Source organism: Bombina bombina, chromosome 4 (genome assembly GCF_027579735.1).
Source record: "Bombina bombina isolate aBomBom1 chromosome 4, aBomBom1.pri, whole genome shotgun sequence".
Classification (NCBI taxonomy): domain Eukaryota; kingdom Metazoa; phylum Chordata; class Amphibia; order Anura; family Bombinatoridae; genus Bombina; species Bombina bombina.
Window position 1 is genome coordinate 550,757,868 of NC_069502.1, and position 27,470 is coordinate 550,785,337.

The 27,470-nt window shown below is 41.0% G+C and overlaps 1 protein-coding gene across 1 annotated transcript in view; it reads right to left on the bottom strand.

The window, feature by feature from the left end:
* CEP162 (centrosomal protein 162) overlaps positions 1-27,470 on the bottom strand; it is a 450,005-nt gene that overhangs the window by 33,355 nt on the left and 389,180 nt on the right. The window contains exons 23-24 of the mRNA XM_053710490.1: positions 21,752-22,407; positions 5,568-5,709 (exon numbers count right to left, since the gene is read on the bottom strand). Of these exons, the coding sequence (XP_053566465.1) occupies positions 5,568-5,709; positions 21,752-22,407 (798 nt within the window). The remainder of the gene's footprint in view (positions 1-5,567; positions 5,710-21,751; positions 22,408-27,470) is intronic.

Below are 27,470 nucleotides of genomic sequence, written 5' to 3' on the forward strand. Positions count from 1 at the left end.
CGAATTCCGATTGGCTCGCATTCTATTGGCTGATCGGAACAGCCAATAGAATGCGAGCTCAATCTGATTGGCTGATTGAATCAGCCAATCGGATTGAACTTGATTCTGATTGGCTGATTCCATCAGCCAATCAGAATTTTCCTACCTTAATTCCGATTGGCTGATCCTATCAGCCAATCGGAATTCGAGGGACGCCATCTTGGATGACGTCCCTTAAAGGAACCGTCATTCGTCGGGAAGTCGTCGTCGGAAGAAGATGGGTCCGCGGTGGAGGTCTTCAAGATGGAGCCGGTCCTCATCGGATGAAGATAGAAGATGCCGCTTGGAAGAAGAGGGTTGCCGGTCCGGATCTACTCTTCTTCCCGGATAGGATGAAGACTTTGGAGCCTCTTCTGGACTTCTTCAGCCGTCGGATGATGGATGTCTAGCCCCCGCTTGGGCTTAGATGAAGATTTCGGAGCCTGGAACGATCGGTGATACCTGGCATGGTGAAGACAAGGTAGGAAGATCTCCAGGGGCTTAGTGTTAGGTTTATTTAAGGGGGGTTTGGGTTAGATTAGGGGTATGTGGGTGGTGGGTTGTACTGTTGGGGGGGGGGGGTATTGTATGTTTTTTTTTTACAGGCAAAAGAGCTGAATTCTTTGGGGCATGCCCCGCAAAGGGCCCTGTTCAGGGCTGGTAAGGTAAAAGAGCTTTGAACTTTAGTAATTTAGAATAGGGTAGGGCATTTTTTTATTTTGGAGGTCTTTGTTATTTTATTAGGGGGCTTAGAGTAGGTGTAATTAGTTTAAAATTGTTGTAATATTTTTTTGATGTTTGTAAATATTTTTTTATTTTTTGTAACTTAGTTTTTTTTTATTTTTTGTACTTTAGTTAGTTTATTTCATTGTATTTATTTGTAGATATTGTATTTAATTAATTTATTGATAGTGTAGTGTTAGGTTTAATTGTAGGTAATTGTAGGTATTTTACTTAATTTATTGATAGTGTAGTGTTAGGTTTAATTGTAACTTAGGTTAGGATTTATTTTACAGGTAATTTTGTAATTATTTTAACTATTTTAGCTATTAAATAGTTCTTAACTATTTAATAGCTATTGTACCTGGTTAAAATAAATACAAAGTTACCTGTAAAATAAATATAAATCCTAAAATAGCTATAATTATAATTTATATTGTAGCTATATTAGGGTTTATTTTACAGGTAAGTATTTAGTTTTAAATAGGAATAATTTATTTAATAAGAGTTAATTTATTTAGTTAGATTTAAATTATATTTAATTTAGGGGGGTGTTAGTGTTAGGGTTAGACTTAGCTTTAGGGGTTAATACATTTATTAGAATAGCGGCGAGATTCGGTCGGCAGATTAGGGGTTAATAATTGAAGTTAGGTGTCGGCGATGTTAGGGAGGGCAGATTAGGGGTTAATACTATTTATTATAGGGTTATTGAGGCGGGAGTGAGGCGGATTAGGGGTTAATAACTTTATTATAGTAGCGGTGAGATCCGCTCGGCAGATTAGGGGTTAATAACTTTATTATAGTAGCGGTGAGATCCGCTCGGCAGATTAGGGGTTAATAAGTGTAGGCAGGTGGAGGCGACGTTGAGGGGGGCAGATTAGGGGTACATAGCTATAATGTAGGTGGCGGCTCTTTGCGGTCGGCAGATTAGGGGTTAATTATTGTAGGTAGCTGGCGGCGACGTTGTGGGGGGCAGGCTAGGGGTTAATAAATATAATATAGGGGTCGGCGGTGTTAGGAGCAGCAGATTAGGGGTACATAAGTATAACGTAGGTGGCGGTCGGCAGATTAGGGGTTAAAAAAATTGAATTGAGTGGCGGCGATGTGCGGGGACCTCGGTTTAGGGGTACATAGGTAGTTTATGGGTGTTAGTATACTTTAGAGTACAGTAGTTAGGAGCTTTATGAACCGGCGTTAGCCCAGAAAGCTCTTAACTACTGACTTTTTTCTGCGGCTGGAGTTTTGTCGTTAGATTTCTAACGCTCACTTCAGCCACGACTCTAAATACCGGAGTTAGAAAGATCCCATTGAAAAGATAGGATACGCAATTTACGTAAGGAGATCTGCGGTATGGAAAAGTCGCGGCTGAAAAGTGAGCGTTAGACCCTTTCCTGACTGACTCCAAATACCGGCGGTAGCCTAAAACCAGCGTTAGGAGCCTCTAACGCTGGTTTTCACGGCTACCGCCAAACTCTAAATCTAGCCGTACGTGTTTACTTTGGTATAGACTATAAAGAATAAATATGGATAATCAAAAGGTGTTATCAGGTACAGGCATACCTCTCTTTATTGCACTTTGCTTTATTGCGCTTCGCAGATAATGCTCTTTTTAAAAATAGAAGGTTTGTGGCAACTCTGTGTCGAGCAAGTCTATCGGCGCCAAACATATATATATATATACAAAACACGGAAGGGAACTGCACTCTCATACCGGACTGGGTACACATCCCATGACCCTGCAACATGCTCAGCCCTGGGTGCCACTGGCACTCACAGGAAGCTGTGCTGTCCCCAGAGCCACAAGCAGTTAACCCCAGACAGGTCTGGGTGCAAGAACCATAGGGAAAATTACAAAACAAATTAATACAACACACAGAGAAAACCCAGCACTCACTTACAAGCTCTCAGCTAAGATTTAAAAGCAAAAATGGAAAGGTTAGTCACCGCATCTGGCCAAATGGGACAAGCTCAGGTACCACGTCAAGGTCCTCTCCAATACCTGAGATGCAAGCTTTCAAATCCAAACAAACTGAAAACAAGGGAAGGGTGCACAGGAATATGTAACTTGTGAGCTTGTCCCATTTGGCCAGATGCGGTGACTAACCTTTCCATTTTTGCTTTTTTGTAAGTGAGTGCTGGGTTTTCTCTGTGTGTTGTATTAATTTGTTTTGTAATTTTCCCTATGGTTCTTGCACCCAGACCTGTCTGGGGTTAACTGCTTGTGGCTCTGGGGACAGAACAGCTTCCTGTGATTGCCAGTGGCACCCAGGGCTGAGCATGTTGCAGGGTCATGGGATGTGTACCCGGTCCGGTATGAGAGTGCAGTTCCCTTCCGTGTTTTGTATATGTCTAGGGTGGTTACATATTCCTGTGCACCCTTCCCTTGTTTTCAGTTTGTTTGGATTTGAAAGCTTGCATCTCAGGTATTGGAGAGGACCTTGATGTGGTACCTGAGCTTGTCCCATTTGGCCAGATGCGGTGACTAACCTTTCCATTTTTGCTTTTAAATCTTAGCTGAGAGCTTGTAAGTGAGTGCTGGGTTTTCTCTGTGTGTTGTATTAATTTGTTTTGTAATTTTCCCTATGGTTCTTGCACCCAGACCTGTCTGGGGTTAACTGCTTGTGGCTCTGGGGACAGCACAGCTTCCTGTGAGTGCCAGTGGCACCCAGGGCTGAGCATGTTGCAGGGTCATGGGATGTGTACCCGGTCCGGTATGAGAGTGCAGTTCCCTTCCGTGTTTTGTATATGTCTAGGGTGGTTACATATTCCTGTGCACCCTTCCCTTGTTTTCAGTTTGTTTGGATTTGAAAGCTTGCATCTCAGGTATTGGAGAGGACCTTGACGTGGTACCTGAGCTTGTCCCATTTGGCCAGATGCGGTGACTAACCTTTCCATTTTTGCTTTTAAATCTTAGCTGAGAGCTTGTAAGTGAGTGCTGGGTTTTCTCTGTGTGTTATATATATATATATACACACACATATATACAGTGGGGAAAAAAGTATTTAGTCAGCCACCAATTGTGCAAGTTCTTCCACTTAAGAAGATGAGAGAGGCCTGTAATTTTCATCATAGGTATACCTCAACTATAAGAGACAAAATGTGGAAACAAATCCAGACAATCACATTGTCTGATTTGAAAATAATTTATTTGCTTATTATGGTGGAAAATAAGTATTTGGTCAATATCAAAAGTTCATCTCAATACTTTGTTATATATCCTTTGTTGGCAATGACAGAGGTCAAAGTTTTCTGTAAGTCTTCACAAAGTTGTCACACACTGTTGCTGGTATGTTGGCCCATTCCTGAATGCAGATCTCCTCTAGAGCAGTGACGTTTTGGGGCTGTCGCTGGGCAACACGGACTTTCAACTCCCTCCAAAGGTTTTCTATGGGGTTGAGATCTGGAGACTGGCTAGGCCACTCCAGGACCTTGAAATGCTTCTTACAAAGCCACTCCTTCGTTGCCCGGGTAGTGTGTTTGGGATCATTGTCATGCTGAAAGACCCAGACACATTTCATCTTCAATGCCCTTGCTGATGGAAGAAGGTTTGCACTCAAAATCTCACGATACATGGCCCCATTCATTCCTTCATGTACACGGATCAGTCGTCCTGTTCCCTTGGCAGAGAAACAGCCCCAAAGCATGACGTTGCCACCCCCATGCTTCATAGTAGGTATGGTGTTCTCTCTCCTCCAAACACGACAAGTTGTGTTTCTACCAAACAGTTCTACTTTGGTTTCATCTGACCATATAATATTCTCTCAATCCGCTTCTGGATCATCCAAATGCTCTCTAGCATACGTCAGACGGGCCTGGACATGTACTGGCTTAAGCAGGGGGACACGTCTGGCACTGCAGGATCTGAGTCCCTGGCAGCGTAGTGTGTTACTGATGGTAGTCTTTGTTATGTTGGTCCAGCTCTCTGCAGGTCATTCACTAGGTCCCCCCGTGTGGTTCTGGGATGTTTGCTCACCGTTCTTGTGATCATTTTGACCCCACGTGGTGAGATCTTGCGTGGAGCCCCAGATCGAGGGAGATTATCAGTGGTCTTGTGTTTCTTTCATTTTCTAATTATTGCTCCCACAGTTGATTTCTTCACACCAAGCTGCTTGCCTATTGCAGATTCAGTCTTCCCAGCCTGGTGAAGGTCTACAATTTTGTTTCTGGTGTCCTTCGACAGCTCTTTGGTCTTCACCATAGTGGAGTTTGGATTGTGACTGTTTGAGGTTGTGGACAGGTGTCTTTTATACTGATAACAAGTTCAAACAGGTGCCATTAATACAAGTAATGAGTGGAGGACAGAGGAGCCTCTTAAAGAAGAATATACAGTTATGTGAGAGCCAGAAATCTTGCTTGTTTGTAGGTGACCAAATACTTATTTTCCACCATAATATGCAAATAAATTTTTTCCAAATCGGACAATGTGATTGTCTGGATTTGTTTCCACATTTTGTATCTCATAGTTGAGGTATACCTATGATGAAAATTACAGGCCTCTCTCATCTTCTTAAGTGGGAGAACTTGCACAATTGGTGGCTGACTAAATACTTTTTTCCCCACTGTATATACACATACACACAAACACACACATATACTATATATATATATATATATATATATATATACACACACACAAATTTATATATATATATATTATGTATATATATATATATATATATATATATATATATATATATATATATATATTATATTAACTGATACACTCTCTACTGTCTCCTTCATTCTTGTTGTGCTTCCTAAAACAGAGCTTTGTATTTGATACACAAGTGAATATGTTTTGTGAGCGTTAGCAGAGCAGAAGTGCTTACCTCTTGTGTTGAAACTGTACTACTTAATTCAGCTACTCTTGATGCTGAATGCTCCACTGCATGTTGACAGATTATCTTTTCTATTTCTCTACGATGGGAACTTTTCAGAGCTGCAGTTTGTTCAGTTGCTTCTTCTTTTAACCTGTGAAATGACACTTTATTATGCTACATATTAATGCACACACCTAACGGCTATTTATTATTATTATTATTATTATTATTATTATTATGACAAATTCAGAGGAATCAAAAACTTCAATCAAGCTTCCAAAAAACAGATGATAGAACAAACCTATCATATTTTTGCATCTTTAATAGTAAATGGAAATAATGAATAAACTGAGGATCTCAAAGGCTTTTTGTGGTAGTCCAGGCTCTTAACATAATACATATAGATAAAAAAATTACCCTAAAAAAACATATTTTCCATAAACATAACAGTACTCAGAACAAGGTCTCCCGATAGAGGTCTAGCAAACCTAATTAGTTTATTCTTGCAATCTAGGGACGCAGGTCATACTTCACACAAAGTGTGCAGAAATAAGGGGGGAAAAATAAATAAAAAAAATAAAACAAAACACCCTCTATACACAGCCCACTGACGTGCACAAAAACAAAAATTATGCTTACCTGATAATTTCATTTCCATCTGTGGGAGGAGAGTCTACTGCTTCATTCATTACTTGTGGGAATTAAGAACCTGGCAACCAGGAGGAGGCAAAGACACCCCAGCCAAAGGCTTAAATACCTCCCCCACTCCCCTCATCTCCCAGTCATTCTGCCAAGGGAACAAAGAACAGTAGGGGAAATATCAGGGTATAAATGGTGCCAGAAGAATAATATTAATTTTAGGTCCGCTGATCGGAGCAAACGGGCGGGAGCAGTGGACTCTCCTCCCACCGATGGAAATGAAATTATCAGGTAAGAATAATTAATGTTTTCCATCTTAATTACATTCATTACTTGTGGGAACAAATCCCCAAGCTCTAGAGCACACTGAATGAAAAAAAACGGGAGGGTAAAAGGAGGCAGACCCTATACTGAGGGCACCACAGCCTGCAGAACTTTTCTCCCAAAAGCTGCTTCTGCCAAAGCAAAAACATCAAATTTGTAAAATGTTGCAAAAGTATGTAAAGAAGACCAAGTAGCCGCCTGACAAATCTGCTCCATAGAAGCCTCATTCTTAAAGGCCCAAGAAGAGGCCACAGCTCTAGTTGAATGAGCCGTAATCCTCAGAGGAGGCTTATGTCCCTCTGTCAATGCGAAACGGAGGACACTACTCAGCCAAAAAGATGAGGAAGTCGAAGAGGCCCTCTGATCCCCACGCTTCTCGGAAAAAGAACAAACAGAGAAAGAAGTTTGTCTAAATTCCTACGTGGTCTGAAGATAGGACTTCAAGGCACAAACCACATCCACGTTGAAAGGAACCACAATCTCTTGACTGATGTTGCAAATTGACACAACCTTAGGAAGAAAACCTAACTTGGTTCGTAGAACAGCCTTATCAGCATGGAAATCCAGATAAGGAGGGACGCATTGCAAGGCAGTAATCACAGATACTCTGCGCGCAGAAGCAATAGCCCGTAGAAAAGGAACCTTCCAAGACAGTAATTTAATGTCTACTTCATGCATAGGCTCCAACGGAGCCCGTGCAAAACCTAAAGAACAAGATTTAAACTCCAAGGAGGAGCAATAGATCTAAACACAAGTCTGATCATAGCAGAGCCTTAACAAGTGACTGCACATCAGGAAGCTCAGCGAACCTCTTGTGCAGTAACACAGACAGGGCCGAAATCTGTCCCCTCAGGGGACTTGCAGAAAGCCCTTCTCCAGTTCATCCTGGAGAACAGCATAAGTAGGTCCTCCACACTTTATTATAGATGCAACGAGAAACCAGCTACGAGCTTGAATGAGAGTAGAAATAACACTCTCAGAAACCCTCTCTTGGCTAGGACTAAGCGTTCAATCTCCACGCAGTCAGCCTCAGAGATCTAGACATAGATGAACAAAGAGACCTTGGTCAGCAGATCCCTGCGACAAGGTAACTTCTACAGAGGATATAATGACAGCCACACTAGCTCGCGTACCATATCCTTCGTGGCCAAGACGGATCAATCAGGATCACTGACGCCTGCTTGATTCGAGCCACTACATAGAAAGTAGTGGTAACGGCCGTAAAAGATAAATTAGAATAAACCTCCAAGGCCCCGCTAATGCATCCATTAGCTCCGCCTGAGGATCCCTGTACTTTGATCCATATCTGGGTAACTTGGTAATGAGACGTCATAAGATCTTCATAAATAAACCAAGTAGCAGGATGAGGAAGAGGTTAATGTGGCTTTAAAATCACTCAGTGTGGTAGATGGTGGGTGATAATTCCATTAAGAACAATATATACCAAAAGCAAGTAATGAGTATTTCATAAAAAGTGTTTCCTTTCAGCTAAAATGCTGCTCCTTATATGTGGATACTAGTTAATATTGCTTACAAATGTCCACAATAACAGAGGGGAAATGAATCCCTGAATACAACTTGAGGAAACAGTACCTGCTAAGGAGTAATATGTCAATGTATGGAAGCCGGCTCAGCGCACCCACCGATCTGTCCTCTCGAAGTCCAGGCTCTGTTACAGATGCTGTCAGACAACCGCCCTGCACCTCAACTGCTGCTTGTTTTTCCTTAGTTCTCCAGTCGTCCCTACGAAGACCAGGCTTCCTCACAGTGGGTCCCGGTGAAGAAACGCTGCACCAATGTGCAGCCGCTAACTTCTCAGGAGCCGTCAAACCGGAAATGACCACAATATTCTGTGAACCAATGAGGGAGCTGGAAGCAGGAGGTGCGTCCGTGGGCTTGTGCGTCTGGGCCAATGCAAGTATCCCAATCTCAATGCTGTGAATTATCTCACCAAAGGAGCCGACTACACGGCTTGCCACTTAGGAAGTGTTGCTGCTCGTAAGGGCATTAGACATCCAACCCAAAGAGAAATAACAATGAACAGCAACGATGAGGTAAAATAAAACGTAGCTTTTATTGATGCAAAAGCATTAAAAAGTTCATGGAGGTGAAAAAAATACAAGTGAAGTAAGACAGTATACGCGTTTCGGCGTTGTGCCGTAATCACTACTGCTAAGGAACAAACTGTGAGCTTAACTTAAAAAGGGTGTGTAAACCCCCTATTGGTTAAAACATATTTAAATAAGGATACTCCTTTATGACATCACACACTTGTATCTAATGAGACACTGAACCTGTCAGAATGAATGTCTAACACAACAAACAATTTTATAAGATCAACCCTAGTTCCTAAAGCTCATATATGACTATATATATATATATATACACACAACCATCCCATTGCAATAATGAACATTCATTAATAAAAGGATGTATAGGGCAAAAATGAACAAAATAGACATCGGTCCTACATCTAAAAATCTTGATAGATTATGTTATAATAAACACAGACAAATTAATGAATAGGGCCCATAATAAACGTTGCTACAGCTTAAAATAAACATACATAAATGTGTATATATAAATATAAATATCCAAACTGAATATTAAATATGAAAATAAGCAATAGCAACAAAAATATAAATTGGGCAATTGTTATCTGTTGCATACAAGGTATGTGTAAGTTGTAAGATATTAAAGCTAGATGTAAAAACCGGAAACCTTAGATATATGGGTGGTAAAATGAGATAAAGATATAATGATACCACTAAAAGAGGAATACTACGCAGACAGCAAACCTAGGTATATCGGACAATGTCCATTTTGTAAATGGATCATTCCCAATAGTTAATTAAATCATACTCAGCATTGAGGCCAAGCGGTAATTTGGTGGAAAGTTTAAATATCCAAAGCATCTCACGCTTTTCAAGCAGCTTTTGTCTATCCCCACCCCATTTAGGAGTGGGTATGTGATCTATGGCCTGCCACTTGAAAGAGGCATCATCTTTGTTGTGTTTGGTACAGAAGTGTTGAACTATAGGCGAGGATGATTTCCCCACTCTGATGGTGGATAAATGTTCCCTAATACGGGACCTTATGTCCCGTGTCGTAAGTCCTACGTACTGAACCATGCACAAAGTGCAAGTTATGAGATATATTACAAACTGGGATGTACAGTTTAAACAAAAATTTATCTCATATGTGCGTTGTGTGACACAGGACGTAAATGTGTCAGATGTATTTATACAGTCACACGGTTTGCACCTGCTACTCCCACACCTGAACATACCCTTGTGGGTGAGCCATGAACTTACTGTGGCCCGTGGGTGACTCAAAACAGTAGGTGATAAGTAATTGCCAAGAGTTTTATTACGGCGGTAAGAACACCTCATCCCTTCAGCCACACAATTAGTAAGTTTATCGTCTGCTACAAGGAGTTTGAAATGTTTTTTAACAATACCGCATACTTCATTATAGTCAGTGCGATCAGGAAGGAGCTTTTCCTCCTGAGTCCATAGGCCCTGTGCCTTCCTGACACCCCAAACAGCTCCCCCTCCTGACAGACTCGCAACCATAGTCATAATCACCCAGGATGGTCTTGAGACAGACATCCCTTGGGACAAGTGATCTGGACAAAAACACCAGAGAGCGATTCTCTTGATCTGTTGTCCAGAGAAATCTATTGAGACAGATCCAAATGATCGCCGTTCCACTGCAAAGGAAATTATGTCCATGCTGAACACCATGAGACCAATCACCTCCATACACCGAGCCACTGATGGCCTTAAGGAGGTCTGGAGGGCAAGACATGTTGAAGCTAGCCTGCAACGTCTCTGGTCTGTTAAAAAATGATCATGTCTATGGAGACTATTTTAGTACCCGGGAATTCCACCCTGGTACTCGATACAAGAAAACTCTCTCTAGATTTATCTTCCATACATGGGATCAAAGGAGACAGAGGAGAAATTCCGAAAGGTCCACTCTCCAAAAAACTTTTTGGAGAATGCCGTGTTGGCCGAGAATCAAACCCGGGTCAACTACTTGGAAGGCAGTTATGCTCACCACTATACCAGCTAAACCAAACAGATGATCAATAAACTGGAAGTGTAGGGCCAGGAACGCAAACCCTAGGAACTGGAAGTGGTCCTTGAGGTACGTGAAGGGAGCATCCTTCAGATCTATTGTGGTCATGAACTGCCCTTCTCGAACGAGGGGAAGAATGGACCTATTGTCTCCCTCTTGAACGAGGAGACATTTAAAAACTTGTTTAAGCACTTCAGGTCCAAATTGGACGGAAAGTTCCCTCCTTCTTTGGAACCATGAAAAGGTTTGAATAGTATCCCAAACCTCTCACTGCGATAGGCTCCGGGAGATCCCATATGCACCCCAGAAAGGCTTCCCTCCTTTCTGGTCAGGAAGACAGGAGAGATAAGGAACTGCCCTTGGGTTGGTGAGACTTGAAACCTATCTTGTGACCCTGAGCTATGATCTCCAGGACCCATGGATCCTGCACGTCCCTGAACCAAGTGACTTAAAAGAGCGACAGATTGCTCCCTACACGATCTAGAAGAGGACCGGGGACCGCCCATTCATGTGGACTTAGACTCTGTGATCTTCTTGCTCTGCTTGGATTTATTTCAGGACTGAGCCGGTTTCCAAGAGCTCTTGGTTTGCTCAAGCTTAGTGGAGGACTGCTGACATGGACTTTATCAAAACGAAAAGAAAGAAAATGTGTCCCTTAGACTCGTTCATATTCTCTTGCGGTAGAAGGGCACCCTTGGCCCCTTTGACCGTGGAGATAATTAAGTCCAGGCCTGGACGAAACAAATCATTCCCTTAAAGGGGAAGAAAAGAAGTCTAGACTTAGAAGTCATATCCGCAGACCATGACTTCAGGCACAGCCCGACGGGCATTAACAGAAAAGGCTGAAGCGTTAGCATTTAGGTGAATAATCTGCCTAATAGCATCACAGATAAAAGAATTAGCAACCCTCAAGGCTGTAAATCTTTCCTGAGTAACGTCGAGGGGACCTCTCCACCCCGATCAATCCTATCAAGAGTCACACTTGAAGGTAGTTTCTCCAGCAACCGCGGCAATGGCCCCTCTGGTTGAAACAAATATTTTCAATATGTTGAAAACAACTGTCTTAACAAAGTTTACATCCTTTATCCATGGGCTCTTAAAATGAAGAGCTATCCTCAAACAGGATAGTAATATGTTTAGCAAGGGTGAAGATAGCGCCATCCCTTTTAGGGATGGAACCTCATAACTCCATTGAGACTCAAGGGTCAGGAACGATTTGTTAAAGGGAGAAGAGAGGAACAATCCAGTCCCATTCATTCTTAATATGTTCGCCATCTAAAAGGAGCAGGGAAGGATAAGGTACCACCCTGTCCTCAAACTCTATCCAATTTAGGAATTAAAGGTTTCTCAGGAAATTTGGCCTCTGGAACCACTGAATTCTAAAAAAAAATTCCTTTAGAAGAAAGCGCAAATTCCTAAAACTAAAGTCTGGTTCCTCCGCAGCCGGAGGTTTAGAGGCAGCAGACTCTGACCCAGAATGTTCATACTCTAAAGTCTCAGACGGCTCAGTGGTATCAAACATGTTTGATATTATCACATTATGAAGGCATATGGAACATAATTGAGGGGGCAGTAAGGCCTCCTCACATTATAAACAGGAATTACTATTTAGGAATAGAGGGCGTGCCCTCTAAGTAACAGAAGCCTCCATTGCTAGTGCAAAAGTGTGCCAAGCTTGTAAGCTGCATGACTCTCAAAGTGAAAGTGAAACCTGTATATTCCATAACAGCCTATGCGCTCATAACATCTAACACATAAAAGCAGCATAAAATCAAACATATAAGATTATTCCCCCGTTCAATACTCCCCCCTCAGGAGATATTAACCCTTGATTCTATACAGATAAAAGGAGTCACACTGTGACCCTGTCTTCTAGCGTTATCATACATGTATAAAAAATGTAAATGATCTTACCAGAATCTATGTCGTGGAACAGGAACACGGCCTTTCAAGTGTGACAGGCTAGTAGCATCGCTTGAGAGCAGAAAGCAGGCAGCAAAACTCGTCAACGCTGATTGCTTATGGAGCTATTAATCTGAGTCGGGATGGTTTCACAGACGCAACACTCCCTGCATCTCCGGACTCTAACATTCACCCATGCTCTCACTGAGAGGCTGACAGGACTACTTAAAACTCCAGTCCCATTGTGAAGAGTACTACCCTCCATAAGAGATTACTCCAAATCTTCTGATACTTCTCTGCCAACCTCCTGTGACGAAATGCAAAGAATGAGTGGGGATGAGGGGAGAAGGTGAGGTATTTAAGCCTTTGGCTGGGGTGTATTTGCCTTCTCCTGGTGGCCAGGTTCTTAATTCCCACAAGTAATGAATGAAGCAGTGGACTCTCCTCCCATTAAGATGGAAAGAAAACTTGAAAAGAGCTTAGAAAAAATAAACAAAAAACAAAGCCAGACACAACCACGAGATGAGACATTTAAAATTGTGTCTTTTTTTAATTCCTGCATGAGGAGTTGTAGTTTTGGTGAAACATTCTGACCATGCTTGCTTGTACCTGTAAAGATTGTGGCAAATGTAATTACTTCCATTAATTCTAGATTTCTCACACAAGCCAAGAAAGTTTGGGCCTTTAACCCCTTAATGACCACAATGTACCCTGTATGTCACTGGTCGTTAAGGGTTTTTTCAGGGCATAATAGCACAAATCTAGCAAGAACACGCTATTAATGCCCTCCCTCCAGCAGGCTTTGTGGAATAGAGCAGTCTCAACGCTGGTGGCAAGACCGCACTATAAAACAAACAAGTCCCAAAAAAAGGCCAGCGACATACATGGTACGTCGCTGGTCCTTAAGGGGTTAAAGGATCTTGAGGTACTCAAAACTGAAAGAAGTTTCCCTGAGGACTTGAACGAAAGCTTATTCGATAACCCTGGGAAATTATTTTGAACAGATCAGTCTCAGGTCTACCGAAAGAGACTTAGGGGTATATTTATCAATGTACGAGCGGACAATATACGAAGTAGCGTATCATGTCCGCTGCACATCGATAAATGCCGTCAGCGTAAGCACCAGCAGTTCTTGTGAACTGCTTGTGTAATGCCGCCCCCTGCAGATTTGCGGCCAATCTGACGCTAGCAGGGGGTGTCAATCAACCCGATCGTATTCGATCGGGTTGATTTCTGTCCGCCGCTGCTTCATAACTTCTGAAGGCTCTTCAGAAACAAGGGGCCTCAAGCTCCATACGGAGCTTGATAAATATGCCCCGAAATCTACCCCCGCAAGAGACTGGTCTGATATGGGGATCACACCTTCATGCGGTCTTGGGAGCTGGGGTAGACTTCCTGGACTGTTTGTTTTTTCACTATTAAGAGTTAGACTTCCAGGAGGATTTGGAGTAGCCAAAACTCTGGACAGAGGAGGAATCTTTCTGAGCCGTAGGTTGCTGAAAAACACCCTTCAGATCAAAGCTTGCCCTTAGATTTCTTATCCAGGGGCAGACAATGTCTGTTACCGCCAATGAGTGGGGCAACAATAGTATCAAGTCCAGGCCAAAACAGTGATTTACCCTGGAAGGGGAGAGAAAGAAGTCTGTGCTTAAAAACCATATAACAGCTAATGCCACATTCTTAGCTTTAAAGACACCTTACCCGAGGGTTATCGGATAGGTTTCAGGGTAAGACCTACCAAAAGAAGGTTTCTATTGTTAAAGAAAAGGTGTGTTAGCGCAGGTGAAGTAAAAAATACTATGCACACCTCAGATGCAACTTCTAAAGTGCTAAGCCAATCATGCTAAATGTAAAGAGATGGTTACCTTAAAAAAACAAAGCTTTTTAAAAAAAATGCCCAAATGTGGTAAAAACTGCTTGTATAATGTTTATGGTGTTCCAAGAGATTAATTTTAAAATCATCTCTAGATGGTATCTTACCCCTACTAGAATGAAACAAATATATAAATGCACAAGTGGAAAATGCTGGAGGGGTTGTGGAGAACCTGGCACAATTCTTCACATTTGGTTGCAATGCCCGAAACTAAGGAAATTCTAGGAATAAATAACTATCACTAAAGTTCTATGAATCATAGTACCCCTCTCCCCAGACATATTGATATTTAATTCACTACCAAAAAAAAAGACAAACCTAAACACTTCCTTCTATACATAATGTTCAATAGCGCATAACTACTAATTCAACAGAAATGGAGGAGTTCCCAAGCACCGTTCAACAACGCATGGAGAAATCAGGTTTCTGACCTTCTCCAAATGGAAAGGTATTGCTACCTTAAAAAAGGGTCCATAGAAATTCATGAGATGCTAGATCTCTAGAAAAACATAGATCCATAAAAGACATCTTTAATCCTCAGATTAACATCTCTATCCAAACAAAAACACCTGGCCCACAACACTAATCTCAACCCATCCTTCCCACTTCCCTACGCAACAACTAGACATATACATCCTTAGCAATGTGTTTTAACAATCTGGAGTATCCAGGTACATAGGCTTTAGTAATGACTAATGACCACAGTAGTTAGAATGTGGCTCAATATTTCCCTAGGAAACAAATTGCCAGGTGCAGTCATGTCTCTAAAGATTTGCCAATAACTTAATTTTGTTCTTATATGGGGGGGCGTCAATGATCTACAAAGTGATTAAACTTTCAAAATTATTATTAGTTGTATACTTAAATTGCAAACACATTTCTAAATCATTGCATTAAGATCCCTACACAGTACTAAAAAGGGACATAATACTCATATGCTAAATCACTGGAGAGTGATGCAGCATAACTGTAAAAAGCTGACAAGTAAATATCTCCTGAGCATCTCTTTGTAAAAAACATAATTTATGCTTACCTGATAAATTCCTTTCTTCTGTTGTGTGATCAGTCCACGGGTCATCATTACTTCTGGGATATAACTCCTCCCCAACAGGAAATGCAAGAGGATTCACCCAGCAGAGCTGCATATAGCTCCTCCCCTCTACGTCAGTCCCAGTCATTCGACCAAGAATCAACGAGAAAGGAGTAACCAAGGGTGAAGTGGTGACTGGAGTATAATTTAAAAGATATTTACCTGCCTTAAAACAGGGCGGGCCGTGGACTGATCACACAACAGAAGAAAGGAATTTATCAGGTAAGCATAAATTATGTTTTCTTCTGTTATGTGTGATCAGTCCACGGGTCATCATTACTTCTGGGATACCAATTTCAAAGCAAAAGTACACGGATGACGGGAGGGATAGGCAGGCTCATTATACAGAAGGAACCACTGCCTGAAGAACCTTTCTCCCAAAAATAGCCTCCGAAGAAGCAAAAGTGTCAAATTTGTAAAATTTGGAAAAAGTATGAAGCGAAGACCAAGTTGCAGCCTTGCAAATCTGTTCAACAGAGGCCTCATTCTTAAAGGCCCAAGTGGAAGCCACAGCTCTAGTGGAGTGAGCTGTAATTCTTTCAGGAGGCTGCTGTCCAGCAGTCTCATAGGCTAAACGTATTATGCTACGAAGCCAAAAAGAGAGAGAGGTAGCAGAAGCTTTTTGACCTCTCCTCTGTCCAGAATAAACGACAAACAGGGAAGAAGTTTGGCGAAAATCTTTAGTTGCCTGCAAGTAGAACTTGAGGGCACGAACTACATCCAGATTGTGTAGAAGACGTTCCTTCTTTGAAGAAGGATTTGGACACAAGGATGGAACAACAATCTCTTGATTGATATTCCTGTTAGTGACTACCTTAGGTAAGAACCCAGGTTTAGTACGCAGAACTACCTTGTCTGAGTGAAAAATCAGATAAGGAGAATCACAATGTAAGGCTGATAACTCAGAGACTCTTCGAGCCGAGGAAATAGCCATTAAAAACAGAACTTTCCAAGATAACAATTTTATATCAATGGAATGAAGGGGTTCAAACGGAACACCCTGTAAAACGTTAAGAACTAAGTTTAAACTCCATGGCGGAGCAACAGCTTTAAACACAGGCTTGATCCTAGCTAAAGCCTGACAAAAAGCCTGGACGTCTGGATTTTCTGACAGACGCCTGTGTAACAAGATGGACAGAGCTGAAATCTGTCCCTTTAATGAACTAGCTGATAAACCCTTTTCTAAACCTTCTTGTAGAAAGGACAATATCCTAGGGATCCTAACCTTACTCCAGGAGTAACGTTTGGATTCGCACCAGTAAAGGTATTTACGCCATATTTTATGGTAAATCTTTCTGGTAACAGGCTTCCTAGCCTGTATCAGGGTATCAATAACCGGCTCAGAAAAACCACGTTTTGATAAAATCAAGCGTTCAATTTCCAAGCAGTCAGCTTCAGAGAAGTTAGATTTTGATGTTTGAATGGACCCTGTATCAGAAGGTCCTGTCTTAGAGGTAGAGACCAAGGCGGACAGGATGACATGTCCACTAGATCTGCATACCAAGTCCTGCGTGGCCATGCAGGCGCTATTAGAATCACTGATGCTCTCTCCTGTTTGATTTTGGCAATCAATCGAGGAAGCAGCGGGAAGGGTGGAAACACATAAGCCATCCCGAAGTTCCAAGGTGCTGTCAAAGCATCTATCAGAACCGCTCCCGGATCCCTGGATCTGGACCCGTAGAGAGGAAGTTTGGCGTTCTGGCGAGACGCCATGAGATCTATCTCTGGTTTGCCCCAACGTCGAAGTAATTGGGCAAAGACCTCCGGATGAAGTTCCCACTCCCCCGGATGAAAAGTCTGGCGACTCAAGAAATCCGCCTCCCAGTTCTCCACTCCCGGGATGTGGATTGCTGACAGGTGGCAAGAGTGAGACTCTGCCCAGCGAATTATCTTTGATACTTCCATCATTGCTAGGGAGCTTCTTGTCCCTCCCTGATGGTTGATGTAAGCTACAGTCGTGATGTTGTCCGACTGAAACCTGATGAACCCCCGAGTTGTTAATTGGGGCCAAGCCAGAAGGGCATTGAGAACTGCTCTCAATTCCAGGATGTTTATTGGAAGGAGACTCTCCTCCTGATTCCATAGTCCCTGAGCCTTCAGAGAATTCCAGACAGCGCCCCAACCTAGTAGGCTGGCGTCTGTTGTTACAATTGTCCAGTCTGGCCTGCTGAATGGCATCCCCCTGGACAGGTGTGGCCGATAAAGCCACCATAGAAGAGAATTTCTGGTCTCTTGATTCAGATTCAGAGTAGGGGACAAATCTGAGTAATCCCCATTCCACTGACTTAGCATGCACAATTGCAGCGGTCTGAGGTGTAGGCGTGCAAAAGGTACTATGTCCATTGCCGCTACCATTAAGCCGATCACCTCCATGCATTGAGCTACTGACGGGTGTTGAATGGAATGAAGGACACGGCATGCATTTTGAAGCTTTGTTAACCTGTCTTCTGTCAGGTAAATCTTCATTTCTACAGAATCTATAAGAGTCCCCAAGAATGGAACTCTTGTGAGAGGAAAAAGAGAACTCTTCTTTTCGTTCACTTTCCATCCATGCGACCTTAGAAATGCCAGAACTAACTCTGTATGAGACTTGGCAGTTTGAAAGCTTGAAGCTTGTATTAGAATGTCGTCTAGGTACGGAGCTACCGAAATCCCTCGCGGTCTTAGTACCGCCAGAAGGGCACCCAGAACCTTTGTGAAGATTCTTGGAGCCGTAGCCAATCCGAATGGAAGAGCTACAAACTGGTAGTGCCTGTCTAAGAAGGCAAACCTTAGATACCGGTGATGATCTTTGTGAATCGGTATGTGAAGGTAAGCATCTTTTAAATCCACTGTGGTCATGTACTGACCCCTTTGGATCATGGGTAAGATTGTCCGAATAGTTTCCATTTTGAACGATGGAACTCTTAGGAATTTGTTTAGAATCTTTAAATCTAAGATTGGCCTGAAAGTTCCCTCTTTTTTGGGAACCACAAACAGGTTTGAGTAGAACCCTTGTCCTTGTTCCGACCGCGGAACCGGATGGATCACTCCCATTATTAACAGATCTTGTACACAGCGTAGAAACGCTTCTTTCTTTATCTGGTTTGTTGACAACCTTGACAGATGAAATCTCCCTCTTGGGGGAGATAATTTGAAGTCTAGAAGGTATCCCTGAGATATGATCTCTAGCGCCCAGGGATCCTGAACATCTCTTGCCCAGGCCTGGGCGAAGAGAGAAAGTCTGCCCCCCACTAGATCCGGTCCCGGATCGGGGGCTCTCGGTTCATGCTGTCTTTGGGGCAGCAGCAGGTTTCCTGGCCTGCTTGCTCTTGTTCCAGGACTGGTTAGGCTTCCAGCCTTGCCTGTAACGAGCAACAGCTCCCTCCTGTTTTGGTGCAGTGGAGGTTGATGCTGCTCCTGTTTTGAAATTCCGAAAGGGACGAAAATTAGACTGTCTAGCCTTAGCTTTGGCTTTGTCTTGAGGTAGGGCGTGGCCCTTACCTCCTGTAATGTCAGCGATAATTTCTTTCAAACCGGGCCCAAATAAAGACTGCCCCTTGAAAGGTATATTAAGTAATTTGGACTTAGAAGTAACATCAGCTGACCAGGATTTTAGCCACAGCGCCCTACGTGCCTGTATGGCGAATCCTGAGTTCTTAGCCGTAAGTTTGGTTAAATGTACTACGGCCTCCGAAATGAATGAATTAGCTAGTTTAAGGACTCTAAGCCTGTCCGTAATGTCGTCTAGCGTAGATGAACTAAGGTTCTCTTCCAGAGACTCAATCCAAAATGCTGCCGCAGCCGTAATCGGCGCGATACATGCAAGGGGTTGCAATATAAAACCTTGTTGAACAAACATTTTCTTAAGGTAACCCTCTAATTTTTTATCCATTGGATCTGAAAAAGCACAGCTATCCTCCACCGGGATAGTGGTACGCTTAGCTAAAGTAGAAACTGCTCCCTCCACCTTAGGGACCGTTTGCCATAAGTCCCGAGTGGTGGTGTCTATTGGAAACATCTTTCTAAATATTGGAGGGGGTGAGAACGGCACACCGGGTCTATCCCACTCCTTAGTAACAATTTCAGTTAGTCTCTTAGGTATAGGAAAAACGTCAGTACTCGCCGGTACCGCAAAGTATTTATCCAACCTACACAGCTTCTCTGGTATTGCAACGGTGTTACAATCATTGAGAGCTGCTAAGACCTCCCCTAGTAATACACGGAGGTTCTCCAATTTAAATTTAAAATTTGAAATATCTGAATCCAATCTGTTTGGATCAGAACCGTCACCTACAGAATGAAGCTCTCCGTCCTCATGCTCTGCAAGCTGTGACGCAGTATCAGACATGGCCCTAGTATTGTCAGCGCACTCTGTTCTCACCCCAGAGTGATCACGCTTGCCTCTTAGTTCTGGTAATTTAGACAAAACTTCAGTCATAACAGTAGCCATATCTTGTAATGTTATCTGTAATGGCCGCCCAGATGTACTAGGCGCCATAATATCACGCACCTCCCGGGCGGGAGATGCAGGTACTGCCGCGTGAGGCGAGTTAGTCGGCATAACTCTCCCCTCGCTGTTTGGTGAAACTTGTTCAAATTGTACAGATTGACTTTTATTTAAAGTAGCATCAATACAGTTAGTACATAAATTTCTATTGGGCTCCACCTTGGCATTGGAACAAATGACACAGATATCTTCCTCTGAGTCAGACATGTTTAACACACTAGCAATAAACTTGCAACTTGGTTATAATCTTTTTTAGCAAAAACGTACTGTGCCTCAAAGAGGTACAAAACGATTAAATGACAGTTGAAATAATGAACTGAAAAACAGTTATAGCATCAAACTTTAAAACAACACAACTCTTAGCAAAGGTTTGTTCCCATTAGAAAAATAACAATAATTAAATTTGACATAAAAATTACAGAGCAACGTTTTTATTCACAGTCAATATAAAATTCTCACAGCTCTGCTGAGAGAATCTACCTCCCTCCAAAGAAGTTTGAAGACCCCTGAGATCTGTCAGAGATGAACCGGATCATGCAGGAAATATAAGAGTAACTGACTGGAATTTTTTGATGCGTAGCAAAGAGCGCCAAAAACGGCCCCTCCCCCTCACACACAGCAGTGAAGAGAAACGAAACTGTCACAATTAAAACCAAACAACTGCCAAGTGGAAAATAATGCCCAAATATTTATTCACTCAGTACCTCAGAAATGTAAACGATTCTACATTCCAGCAAAAACGTTTAACATGATAAATACTTATTAAAAGGATTAGTGACTTTTAACAGAGTAGTTCCGGTGAAATACCATCCCCAGAATACTGAAGTGTATACATACATGTCATTATAACGGTATGGCAGGATTTTCTCATCAATTCCATTCAGAAAATAAAAACTGCTACATACCTCAATGCAGATTCATCTGCCCGCTGTCCCCTGATCTGAAGCTTTTACCTCCCTCAGATGGCCGAGAACAGCAATATGATCTTAACTACTCCGGTTAAAATCATAGTAAAAAACTCTGGTAGATTCTTCCTCAAACTCTGCCAGAGAAGTAATAACACGCTCCGGTGCTATTGTAAAATAACAAACTTTTGATTGAAGTCATAAAAACTAAGTATAATCACCATAGTCCTCTCACACATCCTATCTAGTCGTTGGGTGCAAGAGAATGACTGGGACTGACGTAGAGGGGAGGAGCTATATGCAGCTCTGCTGGGTGAATCCTCTTGCATTTCCTGTTGGGGAGGAGTTATATCCCAGAAGTAATGATGACCCGTGGACTGATCACACATAACAGAAGAAAAGGAAGATATTTTACCTCAAAATTTCTTCAGCTCACCAGAGTAGGTGCTGTGTAAACAGTTATACTTCAGCTGCTGTCCAGTTGCAAGTTGGAAACCCCCCAAAAGAACAATAGTCAATCAGAATTAGGCAGTGCTAAGATAATGCTTTGCCTTTGCTGTGATCATGAGATTTCACAGAACGTATTTAAACTGAATAGGAAATTAACATGACTATGCCTGCAGATGACATGTACACTCCTTAGAAAGTCCTGAGACAAGCATTCTGACTGGCTGCTTAAAGTCTCTTTACAATTGGGGGTAAAACTTTGAGGTAAATATATTCCTTTTTTACATAGAGATGTTCAAGTAATATTTTCTAGTCAGCTTTTTACAGCAATGCTGCATACGTTTCAAGTGCTTCAACATCTGGGTATCATGTCCCTTTAAACTGATGAATTATTATTCAAATGTCATGTGCATGTCCCTTTAACAATATATATTTAATTACCTCTGTATGGTAAGTTCAGTTCTAGATAACGATGCCTGAAATTTAGTCCTTTGTTCACTGAATTCTAGAGACAGCCTCTGCACTTCCTCTTTTAGACGTTCATTTTCTTGCTGAATATCAGAAATATGGAAGTCAGCAAATGTCCCTGGCTGATAAATCTTCTCATCAAAAGTCCCAGGAAAAACTTCAGTGCTTCTTTTTTCAGGGGGCACATGATCTTTTTTCATTTTATTAGAATTTTTACTTATTGGATCAACTTTAACGGCAAGATTTTTGTCAGACAGCATCATCATTCTTTCCCTTTGAAGTCTCTCCACTGTTTTTGTAAGTTCTTGTACTTCTTTACATTTGGAAATGAAGTCTTGGTTGAGTTTTGCTAATTTGGCTTTAGCAGAAGTCTCATCTACCTGTGTATTAATTGAAGTAAAATTGTCCAGCTTCATCCTTTCATTCTCTAAAAACCTATTCTTTTCTTTAAGAGTGTCAATATCTTTTTGAAGATTCATTATAGTGGTTTGATAAGCTTCTTTGCAAATAGAAAGCTCTTGCTCAAGAGCTTTTACTTTAGTTGTGTTGTCAATTTGTCTTGGGGGTTCATTCAGAAGTTTTTGAACAAGCATTCCCTCAAGTTCATTGATTCGACTCTCATATTGAATCTAGTAAGAACAATGGGTACAATGTACAGTGTTATGATTTAAAGCAAGATAGTAAAACCCAATTTAACTACCAACAAGTTGAAAGTAATCCATTATCAATGACAGATGAATGATTATCTATGACATCGAAGTTAAGCATGTTTTCTGATAGGTCAGTTGATGTTCACCACCACTGAAAGTATATGAAAGTAATGTTAGATTTAAGCACAGTTTTAGAATAGATATATACTATGGACAGAGAATCATTGTCATTCAACATTTAGAGGAAAGATAAAAAAAACATAATTTATGCTTACCTGATAATTTCTTTCATGGTGGTGAGAGTCCACGATCCATTACATATGTGATTACATTCCTATCACTAGAAGGAGGTAAAGTTTCCCAAACCTAAAGAGACATATAAAACCCCTCGCCTCACACATACCTTAGTCTCATGTATAGCCAAGCTGTGAGGTTAAAAAGTAAAGGAAAAAAAAAGGATGTGCTCAAAAAAAATCAACCCCAAGAAAAGGGTGGGGGCTCGTGGGCTCTTGCCACCATGAAAGAAACACATTTATCAAGTAAGCATAAATTATGTTTTCTCTCATATAGGTGGCGAGAGTCCACGATCTGTTACATATGGGAACTAATATCCAAGCTGTGGAAGTCCATGAGTAACCATAAAGGGAGGGATTGAAAAAAGCAAACTTTTTTCGCTGAGAAAGTAAATCCACTACCCAAAAAAATCTCTTATAATAAACAAAAACAAAAAAACAAACATAATCATTAAACTGAGACAAATGCCTAAAGGTCCTTTCTAACATAGGTTGCTTCAGCGAAGCAAAATTGAGTAAAGGTATGCAAAAAAGACTGAGTAGCTGCCTAGCAAATTTGATTAACTGAAGTCTGATTCTTGTAAGCCCAAGAAGTTGCAACTGATCTAGTAGAATGAGCCGTAATCCATTGTGGTGGCGGTTGACCTGCTCCTCCTGTGAATCAAAAGTTTTAAACAAGAGACTAAATAAATAGAGGCCTTCTGACCCTTCCTAGGACCAGAAAAAAAGAAACTACAGACTATGAGTTTGTTTGAAATCCTTAGTAGCTTTCACATTATATATAAATGCTCTAACAACATCCAAGATCTTTTCAGAAGCATTCTTAGGATCAGGACACAAAAAGAGAAAAACAATCTCCCTATCAAAATTGAGGAAACAACTTTAGGCATACATTTAAATGTAGTCCGCAAATTAGCTTTATCCTGATGAAATCAGATAAAAAGACTAACAAGAGAGAGCAGACAATACAGAAACGCTTCTAGCAGAAGAGAAGGCTAAGAGAAATAACACTTTCTAAGAAAGTAGTCTAATGTCCAATATATGTATAGGCTCAAAAGGAAGAGCCTACAAAACCCTTTAGCACTAGGTTAAGACTCCTAAAATGAGAAATAGGTTTGGTAACAGGTTTAATTCGGACCAAGGTCTGAACAGAACAAGGAACATCCGGAAGACTAGTAATCTTCTGTGACTTGGCTTTTGCCCAAGAGAGAATCCAAGACACCTCCAGCATGGATAGAGAACTGTGAGCTCCCACTTGATGGTTGTCAGAAGCTATTGCTGTGACCTTGTCTGTCTGGAAATGGAGATAAGACTCCCTTATCAACCAAGGTTAAGCTTGAAGCCCCTGAAAATTGCACAGAGTTCTATAATATTGATGGGCAACCTCACCTCTAAGGATCCCAAACCCTGTGCTGTCAGAGACCCCAAAGAGCTCTTCAACCTGAAGATTTGCATCTGTGGTAATTACAGATCAGGTAGGACGAGCAAGAAGCCCTCTGAATAAAATACTGATGATTCAGCCACCAAGTCAGATACTAGTTTGTACTGGAATCTAAAAAACAAAATTTATGCTTACCTGATAAATTTCTTTCTTTCCGGATATGGAAAGTCCACAACGTCATTCAATTACTCCCCTACCTATAATCCCCAGTCATTAGACTGAGGAGAAATGGAAAAAGAATACCACAAAGGTGTAGAGGTGACTGAGGTTTAGTAAAAAATAACTGTCTTATTAAAGGGTGGGGTCGTGGACTCTCCATATCCGGAAAGAAAGAAATTTATCAGGTAAGCATACATTTTGTTTTCTTTCCTAAGATATGGAGAGTCCACAACGTCATTCAATTACTAGTGGGAACCAATACCCAAGCAGAATGAACAGGGAGGGAGAACAAGAACAGGCAGACCTAAACAGAAGGCACTACCGCTTGAAGAACATTTCTCCCAAAAGAGGCCTTAGCCGAGGCAAAAGTATCAAATTTGGAAAAAGTAAGCAGAGAGGACCAAGTTGCAGTCTTGCAAACCTATTCCACAAAAGCTTCATTTTTGAAAGCCCAAGAAGAAGAGACAGCCCTAGTGGAATGAGCTGTAATTCTCTCAGGAGGCTGCTGTCCAGCAGTCTCATAAGCAAAACGAATTATACTTCTCAACCAGAGGGAAAGAGAAGTAGAATTAGCCTTCTGACCCTTACACTTTATTGAGAAACAAACAAACTAACAGGGCAGAAGACTGGCGAAAATCTTTAGTCTTGAAAAAAGTAACTACAGCCTTGGCAGATTTCATAAAAGAAAGACCTTTAATATACCTTGGTCCACACAAAAACAACAACGTTTCAGACCTGTGCTAGGTCCTTAGTCATGTCTGCAAAAGTATACAGAGAGGCTACCTTTATACCTGTGCTCAGGTGTAGGTCAACACCCATTAATTAGGTCACAGTGCCACCTATTGGATATTACTTATATCACTTTAGAAAGAAGTATTTTTTAAGGTTACAGTGCTAAATGGGTTATATAAACAATTTACAATACACAATAATAAAAATACATATAGCCACAATATATACAATTTAAAAAATAGGAAGCGGCACTACAGATTATGATTCCACAGTAATATATACAGAATATTGGAAGCAGAAACATAGAAAAATTAGGAAATTACCAACAGGTATGTAAGATAAATGAACTATGTAGTGTTATACAGTATAGAGTATTTTCATAACTAGTTTAAGCCAGTTTAATTTAGGATGTTATCAACATTTACATGAAGAAAGACATTTTTGTAAATAATGACCAGTCAAAGTCCTTGTTAAGGCCCCATGGTTTTAAGGTTTGTAACTTATTTATCCAATAGATTTCTTTAACATTAAGAAGGTGCTCTCTGTCGCCTCCCCTCCTAGGTAAATCCACTCTCTCAATAATTTGAAAGCGTAATTGGCTGATGTTATGGCCTGCTTCTAAGAAATGAGAGGTGACAAGGGCATCTTTGTTGTTGCATCTTACATTAGATTTGTGTTCAGTTATACGCTCCCTAGCTTCTCTACAGGACTTGCCAATGTAATTTAGGCCACATGCACATTTGATAAGGTATATTATGTACTTAGATCTACATATTAACAATTGTTTTATTTTGCATTTTGTACCTTGTGTGGGATGATAAAAGAATTCCCCCTTTACCATGGAGTTGCAGTTACTGTAATTAAAGCATGCATAGCAACCTGTCTTGTCTGGGCCTATAGTTTATTGTACACTGACTCACTACCCATATCAGCACAAACTAAAAAGTCCTTTATGTTCTTATTTCTCTTGTATGCTGACATAGGAGGATTATCAAAGGCACTGACCAATGAATTGAGATCCTTCAAAATGTGCCAGTGTTTTTTTTAAGGATTCTGTTAATTTTGTTGCTCATGTTATATTTACTTACAAAAATTAGTCTAATTTTTATTTTCCTTTTTTCTTTCCTCTATTTGTGTAGTAATAGCATTGTGTTTTTGTTTATCTATCAGATAGTTTGGATAACCTCTTTTTCTGAATTTGGTTGCCATTTCTTCTAATATTGTTACACTGTTGGGGATCACAAACTATTCTTTTTATCCATATAAACTGACTTTTGGGTAATGCTTTAAACACATTTGGAGAGTGATAGCTGTCATACCTCAAGAGGCTTTTTTTGTCTTGTCAGCTTGGTATATAGGTCTGTTTTTAAGAAACCATTCTCTTTATAGTCTACTGTGTCTAGAAAGTTGACTGATGTCTCACTAGCCGTCAAAGTAAATTTAAACCTCAAGACAGAATTATTGAGATCGTCAAGCAAAGGCTAATATGCTCTCAATGTCACCCCGCCACACTCCAAAAATATCATCTATGTACCTCCACCAGGAGGCGCCATAGAGCATCATGAACAGCTTGTGAGTATACACAAAGTGCTCCTCACAGCTGTTCATGAAAATGCTGGCGTATGTAGGGGCGACATTGGAGCCCATAGCAGTACCTTGTTTCTGCAGAAAGAAAGTATATTTAAAAAGAAAATAATTCTGGTATAAAATGATCTCAAGTAGTTCTATAAGGAAACTAATTTGATCCTCATTATAAATTCACTCTGATCTCATTAAATTTTGTACTGATGTTAATCCACTCGCATGCTTAATAGATGTGTACAAGCTACATACATCTAAAGTATAGATAATCGCCAGTACCTTTCATGTATGAAGTAATTTGAGCAACTGAAGGTTGTAATACCTTATCCAAAAGAAACATAATGTATGTAAGAACTTACCTGATAAATTAATTTATTTCATAGTGGCAAGAGTCAATGAGCTAGTATGGGATATACATTCCTACCAGGAGAAGGCAAAGTTTCCCAAACCTCAAATGCCTATAAATACACCTCCCACCTCACTCATCCCTCAGTTTAACGTATAGCCACGTTAGTGAGGTGTAAAAGGAGTAAAAAGCATAAAAAAAGAGAAACAAGATAAAGTGTTTTATATATAACAAAATCATAAAAAATTGGGTGTGTCTCATGGACTCTTGCCACTATGAAAGAAATTAATTTATCAGATAAGTTCTTACATAAATTATGTTCTTTTTCATGTAAGTGGCAAGAGTCCATGAACTAGTGATGTATGTGATATAATACCCAAGATGTGGAAGTCCATGAGTCACTAGTGAGGGAGGGGATACAATAAAAACAGCTATTTTCGCTGAGAAATTAAATCCAAAAATAATTAAGTTTTCTTAAAAATGTAAAAAA